The sequence below is a fragment of the Drosophila novamexicana genome, unplaced genomic scaffold (assembly GCF_003285875.2).
Source record: "Drosophila novamexicana strain 15010-1031.04,08,12 unplaced genomic scaffold, DnovRS2.1 tig00000960-arrow-arrow-pilon, whole genome shotgun sequence".
Taxonomy (NCBI): Eukaryota; Metazoa; Arthropoda; class Insecta; order Diptera; family Drosophilidae; genus Drosophila; species Drosophila novamexicana.
The window spans coordinates 76,788-96,772 of NW_020824833.1; the positions used below are offsets into that span (position 1 = coordinate 76,788).

General features: G+C 43.2%; 1 protein-coding gene across 3 annotated transcripts; it reads right to left on the reverse strand.

The window, feature by feature from the left end:
• Positions 1-551: 551 nt before the first annotated feature.
• On the reverse strand, positions 552-19,687 carry LOC115765308 (fizzy-related protein homolog). 3 transcript variants are annotated; one of them, XM_030708805.1, is made up of 6 exons: positions 19,352-19,687; positions 15,027-15,662; positions 11,604-11,856; positions 2,951-3,184; positions 2,748-2,882; positions 552-1,948 (listed from the first exon to the last, which is right to left on the reverse strand). In XM_030708805.1, the coding sequence occupies exons 2-6, from the start codon at positions 15,146-15,148 to the stop codon at positions 1,256-1,258; spliced, it is 1,437 nt and encodes a 478-aa protein (XP_030564665.1). In that variant the 5' UTR covers positions 15,149-15,662; positions 19,352-19,687; the 3' UTR covers positions 552-1,255. The 3 variants fall into 3 exon arrangements, with proteins under 3 accessions (XP_030564665.1, XP_030564663.1, XP_030564666.1); XM_030708803.1 differs by lacking the exon at positions 19,352-19,687 and adding an exon at positions 16,685-16,778; XM_030708806.1 differs by lacking the exon at positions 19,352-19,687 and adding an exon at positions 16,685-16,774 and having other exon boundaries at positions 15,027-15,288.
• Between the last annotated feature and the right edge of the window lie 298 nt (positions 19,688-19,985).

Here is a 19,985-nt window from a genome sequence, read left to right on the forward strand (position 1 = left end):
AACAACAACACACTTACACGCACACACACATGCACACACTGAGACAAGCAGCAGACGCGGCTAGAAGCTTGAGGCGCGCGCTGGCGGGGGCGTCGCGTCCGTCGGAAGCTGCAGCGAGCGAGCAAATTCGTAGCTGGAAGCGTTTTTAATTGCATTTACACGTCCGAAAAAGCTTGAGAAAAAGCTCCGTTTAACTTTGCACAGCTTTGTGTTATGGTTGTTGCAAGCAGGGCAAAATAAGTGTGACCAGCGCTTAGCACACTTGCAAACCATGCGGCTCTTAAATTGTGGATGGCAAGTTCGTGTGGTGTGTGTCTAGGCTAAGACTTAAATTCCACTCGCCGTTCAATTAACAAACCTTTTTCTTTTGAAACTGTATAAATTTATTAAATATACATGTGTTGCGTGTACGTGTGTGTGTTACAAAAAAAAAAAAAAAAACAAATATAATATATTGCAATTGCAAATAATAAATGCTTACAAGCTAAGCACAAAAAAAATTTATCAAGTTTGGGTTATTTTTTTTTTTTTTAGTATACAAAGAGAAAAAAAATGGTATGTATACATGTATATACATGTATGTATGCATATATATAGATTTCAATTAGTTAAGATTAGGATTTTTAGCATTTGGCTTAACTTAAACCCTTTTTCAGTTCTGGTTCTTGGATTAGAATTACAATTACATCAATGTACCGAATTACTTAATGCAGTGCGGCTAAATAAACACTATAGTTATATACTTAAATATAAACAATATTTTGGACTTATTGTAAGTATTCCGGATGCATCCGGAGTTTGTGTGTGTGGTGTGTGTGGGGTGTAGAAGGATACTTTGACTAAGTTATAAGCTTGATTATTCTTTTAAATATGGTTTAGCGCTGCACTGACTGAAATTTTGTTGTATTTGTTGTTGTTTTTTTTTTTTTTTGCTTAGAAGTTGAACCACAATTCTCACCAGAAGTTTGCCCCGGCCCAAAACTTACACATAGAGAAGCATCGAACAGTATCGACAATAAAGTTTAACATAAATTTAGTAAATATTGTTAAATCAACACATATTCACATAGTGCCCTATGTGGATGCGTCTTTAGCCCCCAGTTTGAAGATTGATAGATTGATTGATTGATTGATTGGCTGATTGGCTGATTGGTTGCTTGGTTGGTTGGTTGGTTGCCTTTGGCGCCTCGTTCAGTCAACGCACGCTCGACTGTTGGGGCGTGCCCCCATCTGTGGCCGTGTGTCGCCATCCAATCTATCTGATATTGGCAAACAGATTGAGCACAGACTTGTTCTCCTTCTGGCTGCGCGCCTTGCTAAACACATTCCAGAAGCGCAACGTCTCGTCACCGGCACCGGTGACAATCGCCTCACCGTCGGGACTTAGCGCCAAATAGAGGACACGATAGGAGTGACCGGTTAGCTTGGCCACCTGCGTCAGCGATGGATATTTCCAGACGAGTATTTGGTTCTGCGAATAGCCGTGCGTGGAGACCAGCTCCGATGAGTGCTTTGACCAGGCCAGATTGCACACCTGCGAGCCTGTGTCCACGCACTGCATGGGCTGGCCCGTCAGCGTGTTCCAGAAGCGTATGCAGCGATCCGCTGTGCCGCCGCCGCTGGCCAGCAGGCCGTGATGATGTGGCGACCAGGCGATTGCTTTCACCGCGGCCATATGCTCCGTATACGATTGCACCGGATTCACCGAATGCTGATTCCATACGTACAGGCGATTATCGTTGCCGCCGCTGGCCAAATACTGATTATCCGGCGACCATTTCAACCCGCACACCTCCTGACGATGCCCAGCCAGACGACGTTCCGACTGTAGCTGCGGCGTTCTTGTGTCCCGTTGTATGATCCAGCGATCTCTCGAACCGCTTGACAGAATGTCACTATTCCAGGCCAGTGCACCCACGCGGGCCGAATGGCCGTTCAGTTTATTGATCTGCAAACAATTTAAGTTCAGTTAGTTGAGCTCGGTAAGCTGGTTCCTTCTCGCTCGTTGCTCAAAGCTCAGTAGCTCGTTATTAGCTATTCGTCACTCGTCACTCGTTCCTTGCATTTTGTCATTTCGCTAATGGTCTGTTAACTGTTACTTTTTCCATGCTTCTTGCTACCTATCTCTCGTTACTCATCAATCGTTACTCGCTGCTCGTTACTATCTACTCGTCGCTTGATGTATTTTATGCCTTTTGCTAAGCTCGTTACACATGCTTAGTCTCGCCCGTTGCTCGACACTCATAAGCTCTTCATTATTTATTTGTTCTACCTGTCTCGCGTTATCCTCTTCTCGTTGCTAACTACTTACTCTATGTTTATTAAACTAGCTAAGTTCGTTATACGTGCTTTTGCTCAATCGTTGCTTGACACTCATATACTCGCCGCTCGCTAACGTCACTCGTTTCAAGCAACTTGCATTCTCAATCGCTCAATCAATCATTATGCGTAACTAGCTTTTCTTATTTAGAACTGATTAAGTTAAGCTTGATAAACACAATACTCGTTATTTACCCGCCATTCGCTGCTCGTTTTTTACTTACAGTTACGCGATTCTCGGCAGACATTAAACGTTTGTCGGTTCCGTTATACGTTTCTCCTTAGTCACTTCACTCTACCGGCCACTAATTACTCGTCACTTGTTACTAGTCTTCTGTTTGTGTTGCAATGCGCTACTCGTCAGTCACTCGATACGTCCCACTCGTTGTTAATTGCTATTTACTCACTAGTTGCTACTCGTCACTCACCTGCTTATTGGCTGCCACGTCCCAAACTGTGACGTAGCCGTGATGTGTGCCCACAGCGACGGTATTGCCACGTTCGTTCCATGACACAGATGTGACCGTATTAGAGTCTGGACTGAGATCGCACAGGCGGGTTACCTGCATGGAAAAAAGCGAATCACATTAGTTGGAAAATAGTTTCAGTTTTCAGAGTTAACTATAATCACCTGACTGGTGCAGGCGCTCCACAGATAGACACAGCTGCCGAGGCCGACGGCAAGCACGTTCTGTGATGACCAATCGACCAGATTTAAATAGAAATCATCCTGCAGCTCCGGTGCATCCAATACCTTAAAGGGTATTCTTGATATCTTACGGGTCGCTTTGCGTGGCGATCTCAATAGTTTTTGGCTCTTGGCGCTCACCGGCGACAGCGAGTACGGGCACTCCCCATTGTAGTCCTGCGTGTATAAAATAGAAGGGAGAACAAACAGTTTAGCGAATCAATTAGCCAACTGTTCCAGTTGCAGCTAAGCGCCAAATTGGCCAAAGCGAGTCTCCCCCCACAAAATCAGTTGACCAAACAAACCTCTCAATTTTGTTTGCTCGCCGCGTACTTGGCGTGGCAATTAACGCCAGCGTGCTAAAAGCAGCGACCGCGTCCGCATTTGATCTGCCTACCTAATGCTCCGCCGCCGCCGACCACCCTCCCCTCAGCTCCCCTGCGCGAAACGGACCAGCATGCATTCGGGCACGCACTGCGTGTAGCCTCCTCCGCTTGTCTTTCCGCTCGTTTGCATAGAAAATGCGTGCGACAGAAGTGTGTTAAGCGTATGCGTTGTTACTCCGTTCCCCTGCTCCACCCCTCCCCCCTCCTCTCTCTCTCTCTGGGGTGGCCGGGCAACTTACGCAATGCGGGATTTAAAATGCGCAGGGCCAAGACAACAGCTGGCAAGAGCTGTGCGTGCCCCAATCCGATATTCGCATGCCAAATTTGACACGACAATCTGCAGTTACATCCATTCAAGTTAAATCTAATAGATATCTGGTTTATCTAGTGCACAATCAGTCGAGTCGAGATGAATAAAGCTCCATAGAAGCTTTTATTTTCTGCTTTTCCACCCAACTTCCGCCGAAAATGAGTTTGAAGTAAATCGGATGAATCATGACCATTTCACTCTCATGGCATGAGCTTCAAAAAACGTTGAATTACGTATTTATTCTTCAACAGTGAAGAACAGCTTTGAGCATAAGCAGAGATCGCAAATAGACCTCGTTTTCACCAACGAGCGATGGATTTGCGGAAAAGTGTGAAACAGCTCTCAAATGCATTTGCACAAAGATCTTAGGAATTCGAATTCGAGTCAATCGGATGGTTAACAAAAAAGGTTTCATATAACCGTTTTCCACAATTTTTTCACACTTGCAGGTGGAATTGCCAGTTTTCTAGCTTTTAAGTCAGGCATAAAATACAGTCAGTTCTCAAATGTGCAGTTCGCACACTTATCTTTTTCTTTTGGAAGTAACTGAGTTATTTGGAAGTTTGTCAAAAGTTGTCATTGCTTGCATTACGTGGTCAGCAGCAGTTCGTTAGTTCTTAAGAGCTTCCGCTCAGGCTGGCAAACAGACAAACCCCCCTAAGATGAACGCATGCGATACGCAAGTGTTTGTTCGCGATAAGCGTTGGGAAGTCCATTGCCCGGCCGATGGCTTGGATAAAGTCCGCCCGGAGGGGAGAGGAGGAGGGGGTCAGAGTGCCTCTTGACGCTGCTTAAGCTGAATTTCGGGTTGGTTCTTAATGAGTTTAGCAAATTAAAATTTAATTCAATTAGCGAGCGAAAGGGCAGCCGGGGGGCAACAAAGATAGAGAAAGATAGAGAAAGAGAGAGAGAGAGAGAGAGAGAGAGAGAGAGAGAGAGAGAGAGAGAGAGAGAGAGAGTGTGTGAGTGAGAGAGAGAGAGAGAGAGAGAGAGTTATGAGCTAAGAGCTGAGTCGAAGTACAAGAAAATAAGCAAGAGTGCTCTAGCTGGGAGTGCCCGACTTAGAGATACCCTAATGCAACATTTTAGCTTCCTTTTATGTGCTTCTTCTTCCCCTTGACCCTACTCTATGCATGCAAAATGCATTCTTGATTACCTTCGGTGTTCATAGTCCGATCTGTAGCAAATTTGTAGTGTCTAAAGATGGCATACAGAAGTCTATGTATACCAAAGCTCAGGTTTCAGGCTCTACCTGAAAAATGAGTTCCTTCGATATTTATTGATACTACGAAGTCTATATACATATACATATACATATGTATATATATAAGTATATGTAATATATTATATATCAAAGCGCACGATGCGACAATTTTTTTTAATTTCATGGGGAAGGCAGACGGACACGAGTAGAAGAACTCAGTTCGTCATCCCGATCAATTATATATATATATATATATATATATATATACATATGGATTATATGGCTGCGAGTTGCCTCCTTTTGTCTGTCACAAATATTATGCAGAACTACCTTATACCTTTTTTAACCATTTCCAATGGGTTCAGGGTATAAACAAAAAGAGTACTCGGAAGTTAATGACATTAACAACAGAGCAGAGTGTGCGCTGTGTGTGTGTCTGTGTGTGGTGTGTGTGTTGCGTGTCGCTTCAATGGCTGAAGATTACGCGACTGGACAGAGGCAGCGTTTAGCTGAGGGGCAGGGTATCTGCCCTTAATGCCCACTTTGCACTTGGTCAGGGAAAACCAGAGTGAAAAAAAAACCAGAAGGAAGGGATATCTTGGGCACGTCGAAGATCTAATACCCTTGCAGAGCCAATCTTTTGCCCGTTTCTAAGAAGCACAGGGAAAATAGCCATCTTTTCGACCAATCGTTCCTAAATGATATAGTAATCCGATCCAGACGTGCGTGCAACAGAAAGGGGAACTTCTGCAAAGTTTCATGACGACATCTTTAAAGCTGAGCGACAAGATCGCATAGAAACAGACAGACGGACAGAGGGAAAGATGGACAATGGGGCGGACGGACGGGCAGAGCGACATGACGACATCGACTCGGCTGTTGATGCTGATCAAGAATATATACACTTAATGGGGTCGGAGAAGGAGACATCTCCTACGTGTTGCACATTGCGAGACAAAGTTGTAATACCCTCAGCAAGGGTATAAGAAAAAGTACATTTTAATGGCTCTGTTTGGACTGTTTTGCTGCGACTGTTGTTTTTGTTGCCATTGTTATTGTTGTTGTTGTTGATGATGTTGGTTTGCCGCTTTCTGGGAATGCCGAGCACACAGGGCAGTTAAACAGTTTCAAATAGCCGAGCAGCCCGCTGCGCCGCCAGCCCGGCACGGCCTGGTCTGGTCCGGTATGGCTTGGTCCGTGGGCCCATAAAGCGTACAAGCAACTGCCATTAAATTTAAATGCTTTTCGATGCCAAGTGCCTGGCCCTAGCCAGGTGTGTGTGTGTGCGTGTGTGTCTGTGTGTGTGTGTGTGTGTGTGTGTGTGTGTTGGCCTAAGCCTATTAGAAATTCAATTGTGAAACGGCGACAGCAAACGCTGAGGAAATCTGAATTCGCAAACGAACGTTGTCGCTTTTTCGATTAAATCTTTCACCTCCTCTCACTCCCTCTCTCTCTCTCTCTCTTGGCCTTTGCTAACAGTTTCTGCTTCTTCTTCTTATTATGTTGTAGTCTTGTTTGTTGTCATTTGAATGTGTCATTCGTCATCGGCCAACAGACGCTGTCATTGTTCTTGTCGTTAATAAACTATGCAAATACCCTGTACGTCACGATTAAGAGTGTACGTACACGACTGACACACATACCCTATAGTTGCATAAAAGGCATATTCATTAATTAATTGAGCTTGGCATTGCAGAGCATAGATAAATTGTTCAACTCTAGCTATTACAGTCGCAGAGCTCGTTGGGCAGTTTAACTAGCTACAGAAACGCCCCCAGTGCCTCTTACAGGGTATATGGAAGCTGTGTGCAATAATAGATACCCAGTCGGCATTACAAGTCGACTTGGTTAAAACATTTCGATAGCTGCGCAAGATATCTTTAGAATATATAGACAGCAAATCTGAAGTTTAATCTGAGGCCAAGGGAGAATCTCGATAACTTGATGAAGCTATGAATATAGTATTTATATAAAATTAGATCAGTTAACGAGCTCCAAAAAGTTATTAACACAACAACATTTACAAATTAACAATAAGTAGCATTATTTAAAGGAATAGTCAAAGAAAAATCAATCTTTAATTAAATGTAAATCAATTGCAAGAGTTTTGAGCTTTATACAGACGAAGCTGGAAAAAACTCTCATTAGTTTCAGAAAAAAGAAGCCAAATTTTTGTTATTTAAATTCATTTTCCACCCATATTCCGCCTGTGTTAAATCTAATAGTAAGTCGGCCAAATCACGACCATTTCACGCCCGTGGGCTGAGCTATAAAAATCATTGAATCTCGTATGAACCCCATTTTCAGCGGAATAAATGCCAGGCAAATGTTTGCCGCCCATTCTGGCTACACAGCAAAAGTACAGTCTGCGCTTTTAGAGCACAACAATTATTGAAAAGATTTGTCTATTTTTTTTTTTTTTTTGGCTCTTCGATTTGTGTTCTTCATTTTGTATTAGTTCTGAAGATCTGTTGAGCAGCCAAAATAAAGTAAAAGTTCGTGAGATTTTGTGGGGGAATTGAAAACGTAGCAAATCGAAGCGAATCGAAACGAATGGTATGTAGCGGAATGTTCGATTCAAGTGGAACGATGGGATGTGAATGCGCGGAATGGAATGGTCATTGCCGGCCGGCTTTTGTTGTTGTTGTTGTTGTTGTTGCTGCTAAAGTGCTTTGTGGGCGGCGCTTGGCAGGCACAGCTCATAAATTAAATAAACAAACAGCCAACCAGCAGCAGCGGCAGTTGAAGAAGAAGAAGAAGCAGCAGCAGATGAGACCGAGGAAGAGGAAGCACAACAACTTAAAGCTTAACCAAATGCCGGCAAGGGGACAGAGGAGAGCGTGAGGTAAATGAGAATGTTAATGATCATGATAATGGGAAAGCGAATGGCCTTTTGGGTATATGGCTAAATGACTGGGCTTTAGTGGGTTCGAACCAGTGCAAGTTTGAATCTGTCGCGAGCAGAGATCCAACCCCCCCCCCCCCTCCCCACTTCCCCCTCCCTCCTAAATTGTGCAAAGCCCGCGCAGCTCGGCTAGCTTAATTTTATGCTAATGCAAATGTCTGCTGCATAAATTAATAATAATAATAACAATAAAATAAACAGCAACAAGTGTTGATCGCAGCGCAAACTGGCTGGGAGGGAGAAGGGCAGGGCTGCGGAGGGTGAGGGGGAGGGGAGACAATTCTATAATGGCCACACACAAAATGTTGGCCAAACAGGTGCACAACAAGCTGCCCAGCAATGTTAAAGCGACGGCTTTTTGTTCATTTTTGTTAATTTGTTTCTTTCAGTTTTTAGTTTTTGGGCCATTTTGGCCATAATTAATGAGGGCTCAGTAAGCGGGCCCATAAGAGTTTTTCGAGGGTTTTTCAATTGAAAAACCACAAAGAAAACTATGTACAAAGAAAATGTAGCTGACTCGCGAGAGTTAAGTGTGGCCTGAGATGAAGCCAAGTTATCCCAAGAAAATCGAATGGGTCAAGTATTATGAAGCTATATGCAATATATCTGTCTATATACTATATTATATATTATATGTATATCTGTATATATACTATATTATATACTATTATTTTTTATTATTGTATAGTTAAGCCAAGTGTGATAACTATACGGATCAAAAGTATAAATATCGCACTATATTTGTCTTGATATTTACTTTTCTATCAATGCATCTATTTATCCATCTAATATTTACATGCATTTATGTATATCGTTCGAACTTCATATTTACCACTCTATCATACAAAATACATCTATTTATCTATCTAATGGCATATATATCTATTGTATTTGTATTTGTTCATTTATCTCTGTTAACCGGTTTGTGAAAACTGTTTGGTCAGGTGGAATGGACAGATATGTATATGAAAAGTTGCCTCCACACCTCCTTTCCCATTTCCCCCCCTCTCTCTTTCTCTCTCTCTCTTGCAGACCGGATCGGTTCAGCTCGGTTTGGGGTTAACATACCTTGATTTCTTCACAGGTGTTGTTGTTGTTGGTACAGCCGGTTCTTAGTTGATTTGTTCAACTGTTTGGCCTGTGTTTGGACGTTTACATTTTGTCGAGTGTTTCTTTCTTTTTTTTTAAAGCTATTTCTATTCAACTGTTGCCACTTGCCACTGAAGAGGCAACTGTTTTTTTTTTTTTGTGTGTGGGCCACGTTTTTCATCATCAGGTGACATATTTGCGCGCTTATCAGATTTATGTTGCCTCAATTGGCGCGCCGACAGACGCACGTCTCCAAGTGGGCAGCGCTGTTCATTGGCATTTGCTTTGACTAATTTTTGACAGTTGACACGTTGCCAGTTGAAAAACAACAACAACAACAAGAACAACAACAACAGCAACAGCAACAACAACAATGGGCAGCAACAAAAGGCCGCGCAGCGCCGAACAAAGGCCCATATTCTTGAGATTTGAGCTGCGAACCCGAACCCGAACCCGAAGCTCTGGTATTTTTCTGCGTCTGCAGCTCATTTGGGCCCCAACTACTTCAGTGGTCTAAAACGACACTTGAGTCAATAACGCGCACGCAATGAACAGCCCAGGCCAGCCAGACATCGAGATCGTGACTTCAGGCTGCCCAAAGGGGAAGCGGGCAGAGGGAAGCGGGTGGCGGGCAGCGGGCACATAGCCATAAGCATGTGCCTCCAGGCAGCGGCAGCGGCAGCTCCATTAACATGCCATATTCTGGCCAAATTCATTTGGCAGCAAACCTTACGTTAGCCAAGAGTGGGGAACCGACCAACTGATACTCTGTACACTTCGGGCAGCATCTGTGCTTCTTCTTGCGACTTGGGAAAATACTAGCCCGAGTAACTCGGGTGTTTATAGTCCGATATTTAAGTAAGACTTTCAGGGGTTAAATATGTGCTTCCTCAAAGTGAAAACGTTCCCAAAGTCTTTGAGTTATGCTCAAAGAAGCACAACAACAAAATCGCTAAGTATCGATATTATGCAAATATAAGAAGATATCGAACAGAGCATAATGAACACGTTCTGCGTATTGCATATAGGCATATATATTTAAGATCTATCTCAAGTAATTAGTGGAACCCGGGTCCCTATCGACCCAGCCTGCTTATCCGCATCAGGAAAGGCTTCCCTTCTCTGGCTGTTACATGCTGCTGCGCAAAACTAAAACACCCTGTTGTGCATATTGTGAATGGGCACAGGTTATACAAATTTTGCCCGGGCATTTGGACTTTTGATTAATGGGCTCGAGATTTGGCTTGCGAGTGGTTTCTAAACCGGGGGCCAAAACCTATGGAAATTGTCGCTTCAATCAGCGGCCATTCATCTACATCACGCCCACACAATTAACACAAAACTGTGAACACACACCCCCCCACACACACTCCCGGGGGCAGTCGAAAGTGGCCAAGAGGTTTTTTTTTTGTTTGTTTGAGCCCTGGTCATAACAAATCATATATAATTCAATTATGTGCGGCCGCAATGTAGCTGCCATAAATAATGGCCAATATGTTGGCCCACACGTACGCAGGCCAAATAGAGGCTAGACAGAGAGTCCCTCCCCCTCCTCCTACTCCATAATGCGTCAGCTTGTTAATAAAGTAAAGTCAGACAAGAGACAAGAGATCGACTTTGACTCCTTTTTGATGATAGTCTTTAGCCCGATCTGATCGTTATATACGAAATCGAACCAATATTTATGCCTTGTTACTGTAAACATCTGCCAAACCAAAATTGCAATAACTCATATAACTCCTGGAATCTTGAGATAGGAGATATATAATAATAACTATCAATTACAACTTAGCTTGAAAGGGGGAGGCAACTGTTTGGATTGAACCCATTCAAAATAGTTAAAAAGGGAATAATGTATTTGTGCAAATGTATGTAACAGTTAGAAGGAAGCATCTCCGAACGAATCCAGTATATATGTACATATATATTCTTGGTCAGCTTCAGTAGCCGAGTCTGTCTCAGAATCTACAAGAGCTGGGAGACAAGATTCTCCTAGTGCCTGCGCAGTACGACTTTCTTTACCATAATCGATAACTTGCGCCTTTTCTAAGCAATCGATAAGAATCGATATTGAAATTCAGTTATTTGAGCAAATCTGTTTGGTTTTAATGGCCAGAGTTATCAAATTTGACATTTAGCTTCTAGAATATTATATATATACACTATAGATCAAGTGTCTTTCATACGAGTTCGTCTACGAGAATCGATGACTTGCCCCTATTTCGAGCAATCGATAACAATCGATATCTAACTCAAATTTAATATGTAGCTTCTAGAATAGCTTATATAGGTTCAGTATCTTTCATTCATCTTCATGGGTAGCAAAGAATTGAAAATGTTTCATTACAAAATCTATAAACGTAAGACTAAGTTTTAGAGTTGTGTCAAAAAAAACCAAATATCATGCTTCGAACTACCGACTTTTCTTTTGCCGGCTTGCAGCACTGACGCACAATAGATGTCTAGACATGGCTGCGACAGCTGCCTGACCCACAGCAGTGCATTCAACCCAAATAGTCCACTCACCGACAGACGCTGCATAAAAGCTGCTCACAATAGAAGCCATTGGCTCAATTAAATATTTCACACACTCAACAAGAAGCTGGCTGCAAATTCAATTAGTGCAAAGTATCTCACAATTTCAAAAAACGAAGACGAAAAAAAAAAAAATAGTTCAAGGGGTGTTTCGGGCGGTGTCTTACCTGCTTGGTGGGTGATTGATATTTGAAGAGGCTGCGCTTGGCCGCCGGCGTATATGAGTTCTCGTTGCGCTCCTCCCCGGCGGTCTTCACATCGTCTATGGCCGAGCCAAGGAGCTCGTTCTTCAGCAGGCACGAATAGGCCAGACTATCGCGTGCCGTTTCGCCGCAATCCCTCTGCTTCTTGCTCGTCTGCGGCGAGTTATCATTCGACTTGTTAATGGACGCAAAGCTCGTTTGCCAATTGTTGTGCGCCCTGCGTGATACGAGATCGGGTTTGGGGCCAGATTAGAGCAAATACTTGTATATATGATAATAATTGCAATTAATGTAAATTTAAACGGAAAGGCTGAGATTTATATTTAATGCATTTTTCTGCTCCCTGCTTATTTATACATGGTATACCCTGTAATCAAAGTAAAAATGAGAGGCAAGGTTTGCAGCTGTGTCTAGGAAATAATAATAAACACCCTGCAATTCCTCAATCGAAAGGGTGGGCTAGATAGTTTGGCAAAGAAATAACTGATAGCGTTAATTGAAATGACATTTTTAAACAAATTTATTACTCGAAAATGCGTCTGTATATCGCAAATATATCCTCCAAGCGATACTCCCTCATCAGCCAGGCGTAATGTTCTCTATTTACCCATTCGCCAAGCCGAGCGCTTCCTTTCGCTCGTTTTCACGTTCTGTATATCGCATTTCTATCGCTTTTCTATTACCCAAGCGACACTGTCGTATTTTCTGTGTCTAACTCTCATCTACGCATTCCTATCTCCCAAACGAAACGCTTTTCTAGCTGCAGAGTCAGCTCTACAGCCAGCCATATCGCGTGTCTATCGCTTTTCTATCGCGCTGGCGAAAAGCTGCCAATGTGCCTCAAAATCGCACTTAAATCAGGCGCAACTGAAAGTTGGGCAACGGAACAGGGCAACTCCGAGTCGTGCAGACTCTCGCCTGGCCGCATTCTCATCTGTTTTTCCCTCATGGCACTTGTTCTTCTTCTTTTTTCGCAAGCTGGGCACAAAGCATGGCAAAAAGTTTTGCCAAAATATAAATTATTTATACAATCAGCAATAACAACAACAACAACAGAAACAACAATTGCAAAAGTAAATTTATGCAAACGCGTTCAAATTCAATTGTGCGCTGTGTGTCTGGCGCGAAGGGGACCCCAATATGACTCTTAACACCCTTCGTGTCTGTGCACGGTGCGGCAACCCCCCTCCCACTCCCCATCCTACCACTTCACTCCTGGAGATTACCTGACGCCCCACGTAATGCAAACAATAAGTTCGCAGCAATTGCGGGGAAGTGGGCAAACAATTGTTATTATTTTTGCTCATAAAACATAAAAAACGTGTGCAACGTGCAAAAAGCAAAAAAAAAAAAAAGAGCACATATTTTGAATGTCAAATTCGCAACATTTGCACAAATTGGCAAATTCGCAAATTTGCCAACTTGGCGAATTCGCCATGAAACTTGTGGCCAAGTGTGAGAGAATTTTAACCTCCCCCCAAAATTCAAACGAAAAAAAAAACTAAAAATTAACAAGGGTACAAAGAAAAAAATATGAACAAAATGTGGTTAGAGGAGGGGACAACAGACAGGAAGAGGGCTATTGAATTGCATTGCACACACACACACACACAGGCACAACAATCTGTTTAGGCATGCAACATGCGTCGCTTGCCGCTTTACACCTCAGCCCCACGCAGCCCGCACCCGCCACCTCTCGGCTGCTTATCTGGCAAACGCATTTCAAGCACTTACTTCCACCTACAATAAATCAATTCCATAAGCAAACGGACAAGGTAAATGACAGCGTGTGTGTATGTTGGGGGAGGGGAGGGCTGCAGTTGGCACAGCGACAATTCAATCAAAGGCAGCAGGTGACACAGGCATGACAATGCCGAAGAGGCGCTTGCCCCCAGCCGTAGGCATTGATAACAATGCGCACTAACATCAGCTGTTAAGAGTTAACAGAATGTTAAGTCAGGCCACAGCCGTGGGCATTGATAACAATGCAGCCAGCTTAGCAGCGCACTAACAGCAGCTGTTAAGAGTTAACAGAATGTTGTCAGGCCACAGCAGCTGTTAACTGTTGTCACAGTTGCAACAAGTTACGCTGCGATCTTTATGAAGTGTTCACTAGTTAAATGTGACATATTTTCATAATTCTGGAGGAATTTCGGGAATCAATAGAACAAGAGTGAAATATATCTAATTTGTATATGCCATACGAGAATCTACATAACAAGTTTTCGGAATCTAACGTCTTCTAATTTTCGGGTTACACTTAAGAAACCATCTTTCAAAGTCAATAATTGCTAAAAGAGCATGCATGCAAATCGATAGTTATCGATACATTCAAAATGAAAGAAGCTAACCATCTAAAAAAAAAGGGGGTCTGCGTACGTTATGGGAGGGTATCTTTTTAAATACAATGCTTTTCAAATTTAAAGTCTGCAGCTTAAGTAGTTTCCGAGATCGATATTTTCGATATTTATCGATATTTTGGGAATGTAAGGAGACATCGAAGAGAAGGAGAACGTATATATTATTCAATTGCCATCGATAAGTTCTCCGATGAACAGACGGAGAATATTAAAGAGAACGGAATATATTAAGAATACATCTAAATATATATCGGAGAGACAGCTCCTAATGCCCCTTTGCACCAAATCATTAAAGGGCGTAAATAATAGTAAAAAAAACACTCGAAAATATTTAATGAAACAGAAATCTTGATCTTGTTTGGCAGGTGAAAAAGCCAGATGGAGGCTATTAAGTGCAAATTCTCTGAAATAGAATGTACACGAAAATGAGCTCAACTTTGGGCATGGAAATGTAGGTAAGTTACAAAAAAAAGTGTACAGAAAGATGCGGAAGTGTCATAACAGATACAGCTACAAAGGCAAAGAAGCACAGCTACAAATACAGCGAAACCTGTGCGAGTGTGTGCGTGTATGTGTGTGTGTGTGTGAGTGTGTGTGTGTGTGTGTGAGTGTGTGTGTGTGTGTGGTGTGGCATGCAGCACTAGGCAACTGGTTGCCAGCACAGCTCATTAGCAGCAATCGAGGCGAGCCACAGTCGTGCCGGGGCCGGGAGCTGGGCGGAGGGGTGGGGGGGAGGAGGGGCTTGGAACAGCGGGAAAAAGTCTGGCACTGACGTGATCTCGTGTCTGTGTTGGGTTTTGTGGTTCCGTTAGCTCAACGAGCTGCAGCCAGCCGGAAAATGTAGAGGGGCAGGTGGGGGAAGGTGTATTGTTGTTGTTATTGTTTATGATTTGTTCTTTGAGCTCTTCGAGCTGGTTGGCAAGCGGAAAAGGTGACGCAGTACAAACTAACGGCCTGAGCCGGACATTGTCATGGGTAGTTGGGGGGTTGGGGGGTTTGTGATTGTAAAATTGTAAAGTTCACTCACCTGCAGGGTATGAAACGATCCAGCGATGTTGGCGTCGTCGACGATTCCAGATTATCAAATAGATTTCTGGCCACGGGACTGATATGCTTCAGGATGCGCTTCTCGAACTCCGGACTGAACATTGTTAACACTGTTATTTGTGCCTTTTAAATATTGTACGAGCTGAGCTGTGTTTTGTTTTTGTACCCGATTCGAATCGGTTAAGTGTTGCGGTTTACTTTGTCTTTGTATCCAACTGGAACACAACACAACTGGTTCGCGTCTCGTGGATAGAACAGGAAACAACAAACAATCAAACAAAAAAAAAAAAAAAGCAACAACAACTACAGGAAGAAAAAAATTACAGAATTTGTTGCCAACTCGAACCAATTGCAACAACAAAATTCAATACGAAAATTGCATTAGATACCAAAATTGGTAACTAGAGAGCAACAACAAATGCGCCTTTTGTGTTCTTTTCTCGTGGATCGTCTTCTGCTTCTGCTTCAGCTTCAGCTGCTGCTTCTTCCTCTTCTTATTCTTGTGCTTCTTCTACTTTGGTATTGCCGAGCTGTAGACGTATATATACATATAAATATGTATGTATGTATGTGTGGGGTATATCTGCGAGATATATAGCTTTATCGAGGCAGTTGCCTGTAAAGAGAGAGAGAGAGCGAGAGAGAGAGAGAGCGCACGGGGTGAAGCGTGTTAGAGTTAATTAGAATTGATTTAAATGTGTCGAGCTTGTTCTTATGTCTTATGCATATACCCTGTAATTGAACGAACACAAATGGGGCATGCTGCACGCGTGCGCCTGTATGATATGTAACAAAAGCTGACACGATTTGCATTTGAGGCAAAGGAAAACGCAATTAAAACCGCGTTGTGCTTAACATATTTTACAGGGTATATACGAATTGTGACTAGGCAAAAAACAAAAAAAAAATAAATTTGAATAAAATTGTAATTTGTTTTTTGGTCGACAGTTTGCAAGCCAGCTCATTAATCAATGTCTGCCAGCATGGAGCACAACGTGGTTCTAGGCCTCCAAGATATGGCCAAAATGTGGAAGGGAGACGGACAGAAGGAGCGAGAGGCAGAGGCAGAGGGAGAGAGCGTGTGAGCGCTAGTTTTGGGCAGCTTATAATGCTGGGCTCAGCCAGTTGCCAATGGGCTGGTGGGCGTGTCAATCACACATTCACATAGAGTATCTATCCGTCCGTCCGTCCGTCTGTCTGTGTCTCTGCTGTCCATTTGTAACGGCTGTCATGTTGTTCGAATGTTATGCGTCGCAACGCATGCGACGCGCATACTGAGAGAATGGGGCCCCGGTATTTTGGTTTGTTTGAAGCTTCTGGCCAGTGCTGCCAAGTGTTGGCACGGGTCCAGTGCTGCCCACTTGACGTGCTAACTGGTAATTAGTTAATGGGCGTTAACTGTTGCTTGTTGCCTGATCGCCGGCGCAATAGAAAAAACAAAACTATAAAAAAACAAGAACACAAATCAAAGAGTGGACTCTGGGGGGGAGTTAGGGGATTTTGTCTTATACGTACCCAGCGCAGCGTGAAATGCAAGTAGCTTGAAACACTTCCGCGTTTGCACTAACACACACACAACAGACACACACACACACACACACACAACAGACACACAAACACACACAGAGGCATACATACAGTGGTCGTCTTTGGGCAAGCGTGCTTTCAACTTTTGTAGAATTTGATATTTATATTTTGTTTTTAAGGATTTTACATAGAAAATATATATTTATAGGCTATATACAGAAATACAGATGTATAAATGTATATATGTATTGATAAATATATATATATATATCTATATATATATATATATATATATATACATATATATATATATTTATGTATTTATGGAAAATTTATCGAACTGGCTACGTAGACAAACATCAACTGACTGACTCGGCACAGTCGGCCAGTTGACATTTTAGGCTATGCCAGGTAGAGCTGCTGCTAAGTGCAGGTAAACATTAGAGGGCAATTAAATGTATGGCCCTACTTTGGGGTGGTTCAGACGTGAGTCGCGTTTCGGGCCCTGCGCTCTGCTGCGCTGATAAGGCCTTATCGCGGCGCAAACATAAGCAATGCGGGCTAAATGAGTCAAGCCCAGGGACTGCCTGCTTGAACATGTCGCGCCCAGCTGTATGACTCGATAAGTAACAAGTGCCACGCGGGGAAAGGGAAGGGCTTGATTGGCATGAGAAAAGAAGGCAGGCCTTGAGCTTCGCTGGAAACGCAGGTTGCATCAGCAAAGCTTTTCATTTGTTTGTACAGTTAGTTTGCCGGCACGGCCTTAGGCCATCCCAAAAAACGTATCCAAATTGAACGGACTTGCAAATACCCTGCACAAGCGACATTCGCACCGTAATTGATATTCTAGATTTGCCCTCAATACCCTGTAAGGTCGAGGCTTGGACACAGACAAACACCGCTGTACATACCCAACAGATCAAAATACTATCAGTCTACCCTCTTCTTCACTGGCTACAGGGTATAGCAAAATCACTTTAAAAATTGCGAAATTGTGAAATTTCAAAAACTTCGATCACAGCCCAAAGCGTTAATTAGTAAACCCGCATCATTTTCTAACCTCGCGAAATTTCTATGAAAGGCATAGAAATAGGGGTCAACAGAGGGAGGGGGAGGGGGGCCTTTCAGGACAATATACCAGCTTGTAAAGTAAACACGCAATAAAATATAACTCGTTCATATTTGTACTAACTGTTATAAGTGTTTTATAAAACTTAGTAGATCAGCCGCCGAACAGTTTAAGCCGACTTTTCGATCTCTTGATCAAAGCTATATTAATAAATACGGGTTTGTGTGCTTACGATTTGATCCTGGAAGACATTGCCAGTGTGCAAACGAGTACTGTATTTAAATATGCACCTAAAATCTAATTTGTAAATTTGAACTATTGATTTTTCAAAGTATTTCATGGAGGATATTCACTGTACAACATGTGCTTTTTATAAGGGGACAATGTTTTCGTAATATCTTTGAAATAAACCACATTCAATTCTTCTTTTTTATCTTTTCATCATTCACACGCCACATTTAATTGATTTTGTCTTTCTTGCAGCTCCCGTTTTACTGCAACCTCAATAGGTTTCATATAGCGTGCGCACACTGTGCTTTGGTAGATTATTTTCGGATGTTGCTTGGGCCACTGGTCGCCCTGTGCTGGCGCTGACGCTGGCTGTGCTGCTGTCGAAGGTCAGGAAAAGTCGACAACAGCCGCGCTCGACATTTATAGACGCTGAGATAATGCCACAAAGCGGAGCCACCAACTGGGGCACAGCTGCGGCTCCCACAGCGATAGAAGGCTGCACTTGAACTTTGGCGTCTATAAATACGTTGTGCGTGTGTGCGGAGTGTGGAGAGGGAGGAGGGAGGTTGGAACGCGCGGGGGGGGGGGGGGTATATGGGCTGACAAGTTACAATAACCGCACACCTCATCCGCCTCCGGCTGCTGCTACGCTGCGGCTGCGGCTGCAGTTGCGATTGCCGTTGGTCTTATCAGCAGGCCATGTGTGGGAATATGATAAGAGGCGTACAGCAACAACAACAACAACGATACGATTCACATGTGCCATGACAACAGAATTTAAAAAGAAAAAAAGCACAACAAAAAAAAATAAATAATTTGCCACCCCTTTTTGGGCCAAAGCGAGAGCGAGAGTGAGCGAGAGAGGCAAGGCAGGAGCAGCAGGCAGCAATCGATAGACACACACACAGACACGCGCGCGCACTCACGCACATACATAAAGCCAGAGAGAAAGAGAGACAAGCACGCCCCCCTCCCTTCGCTGCTTATAGTGCAAAAGCGTAACGGAAAACGTAATCATGTCAAGGACACTGGCCAAGCCAAGTGGCCAAGAGAGCGCGGCAGCAATAGATTTAGTAGCGTCTGCGGCTGACTAAATATTTAATTAAACAATTAGCAGTAATTCGTTTTGTTGTTGTTTGGCTTATTGTGCACTTACAGACACACACACACACACACACACACACACACATACAAATACTGAGGCAAGCGCACGCACTGCTAGAGCTAGGCAGATAGCAGCAGAGCGTGTGGCCAGCTGCATACACACACACTCACACGCACGCACACACACACACATGCATGCATACCATAAAAAAAAGAGACAAATGCACACGCTCTCTCGCACACAATGTACAGCTATAGCTAGCAAATAGTGCAACGCGCATTCAAATGAACTTTAATCGTATAACTGTTGTTCTAAAATTGCACAATGCGCGCATACACACATACACAATTGCTTATGAGCTCACTGCACTTACGTTTTTGTTTATTAATAGATTGCTGCAGACTCTAAATTTAAACTTTAGTGTTTTTACGCGCAAAAAACAACGAAAACGGTTAATTTTGATTTTGTTGTAGCTGCTGCATCGCTGCTCTGCGGCCAGCACCACCACCAGCGCTGCTGAAGAAGACAAACAACTGTTTTCGTTTTTATTATTACGCGACGCGAGGGTTGTTCTTGTTGCAGTGACGTTGACAGCGAGTTTTATTCCAACGTTACACTCTGCGCGCGTTTAGGCAAACATACAATTTTGTTGATTGTTTATTCAAATTGTTGCTGGCTTTGGCTGCGTTGCGGTCCGCGCTTGTTCACCGCCGTTTGATTTGTCTCCAAAAACAGCGTTTTTTTGTTGGTCTTGAGTCGCGCTAGTTAGGGATGTTCACAGACTATCGATATGTATCGATAGCTGGCAAGCAACACTTAACACGACCAGCTGTTTTAACGATTATTACTTACCACAAATATACTAAAACGATACTTTGCCCAGCGCTTGGCGGCATCGATGCTAGTGAGAAATTAACGGCTTGCGAAATTAAAATAAAAAAAAACACGCCACTCAAAACGTTTCGCCTTCATTTTAATAAACTATAAATTAGCTATAGTTCATATTT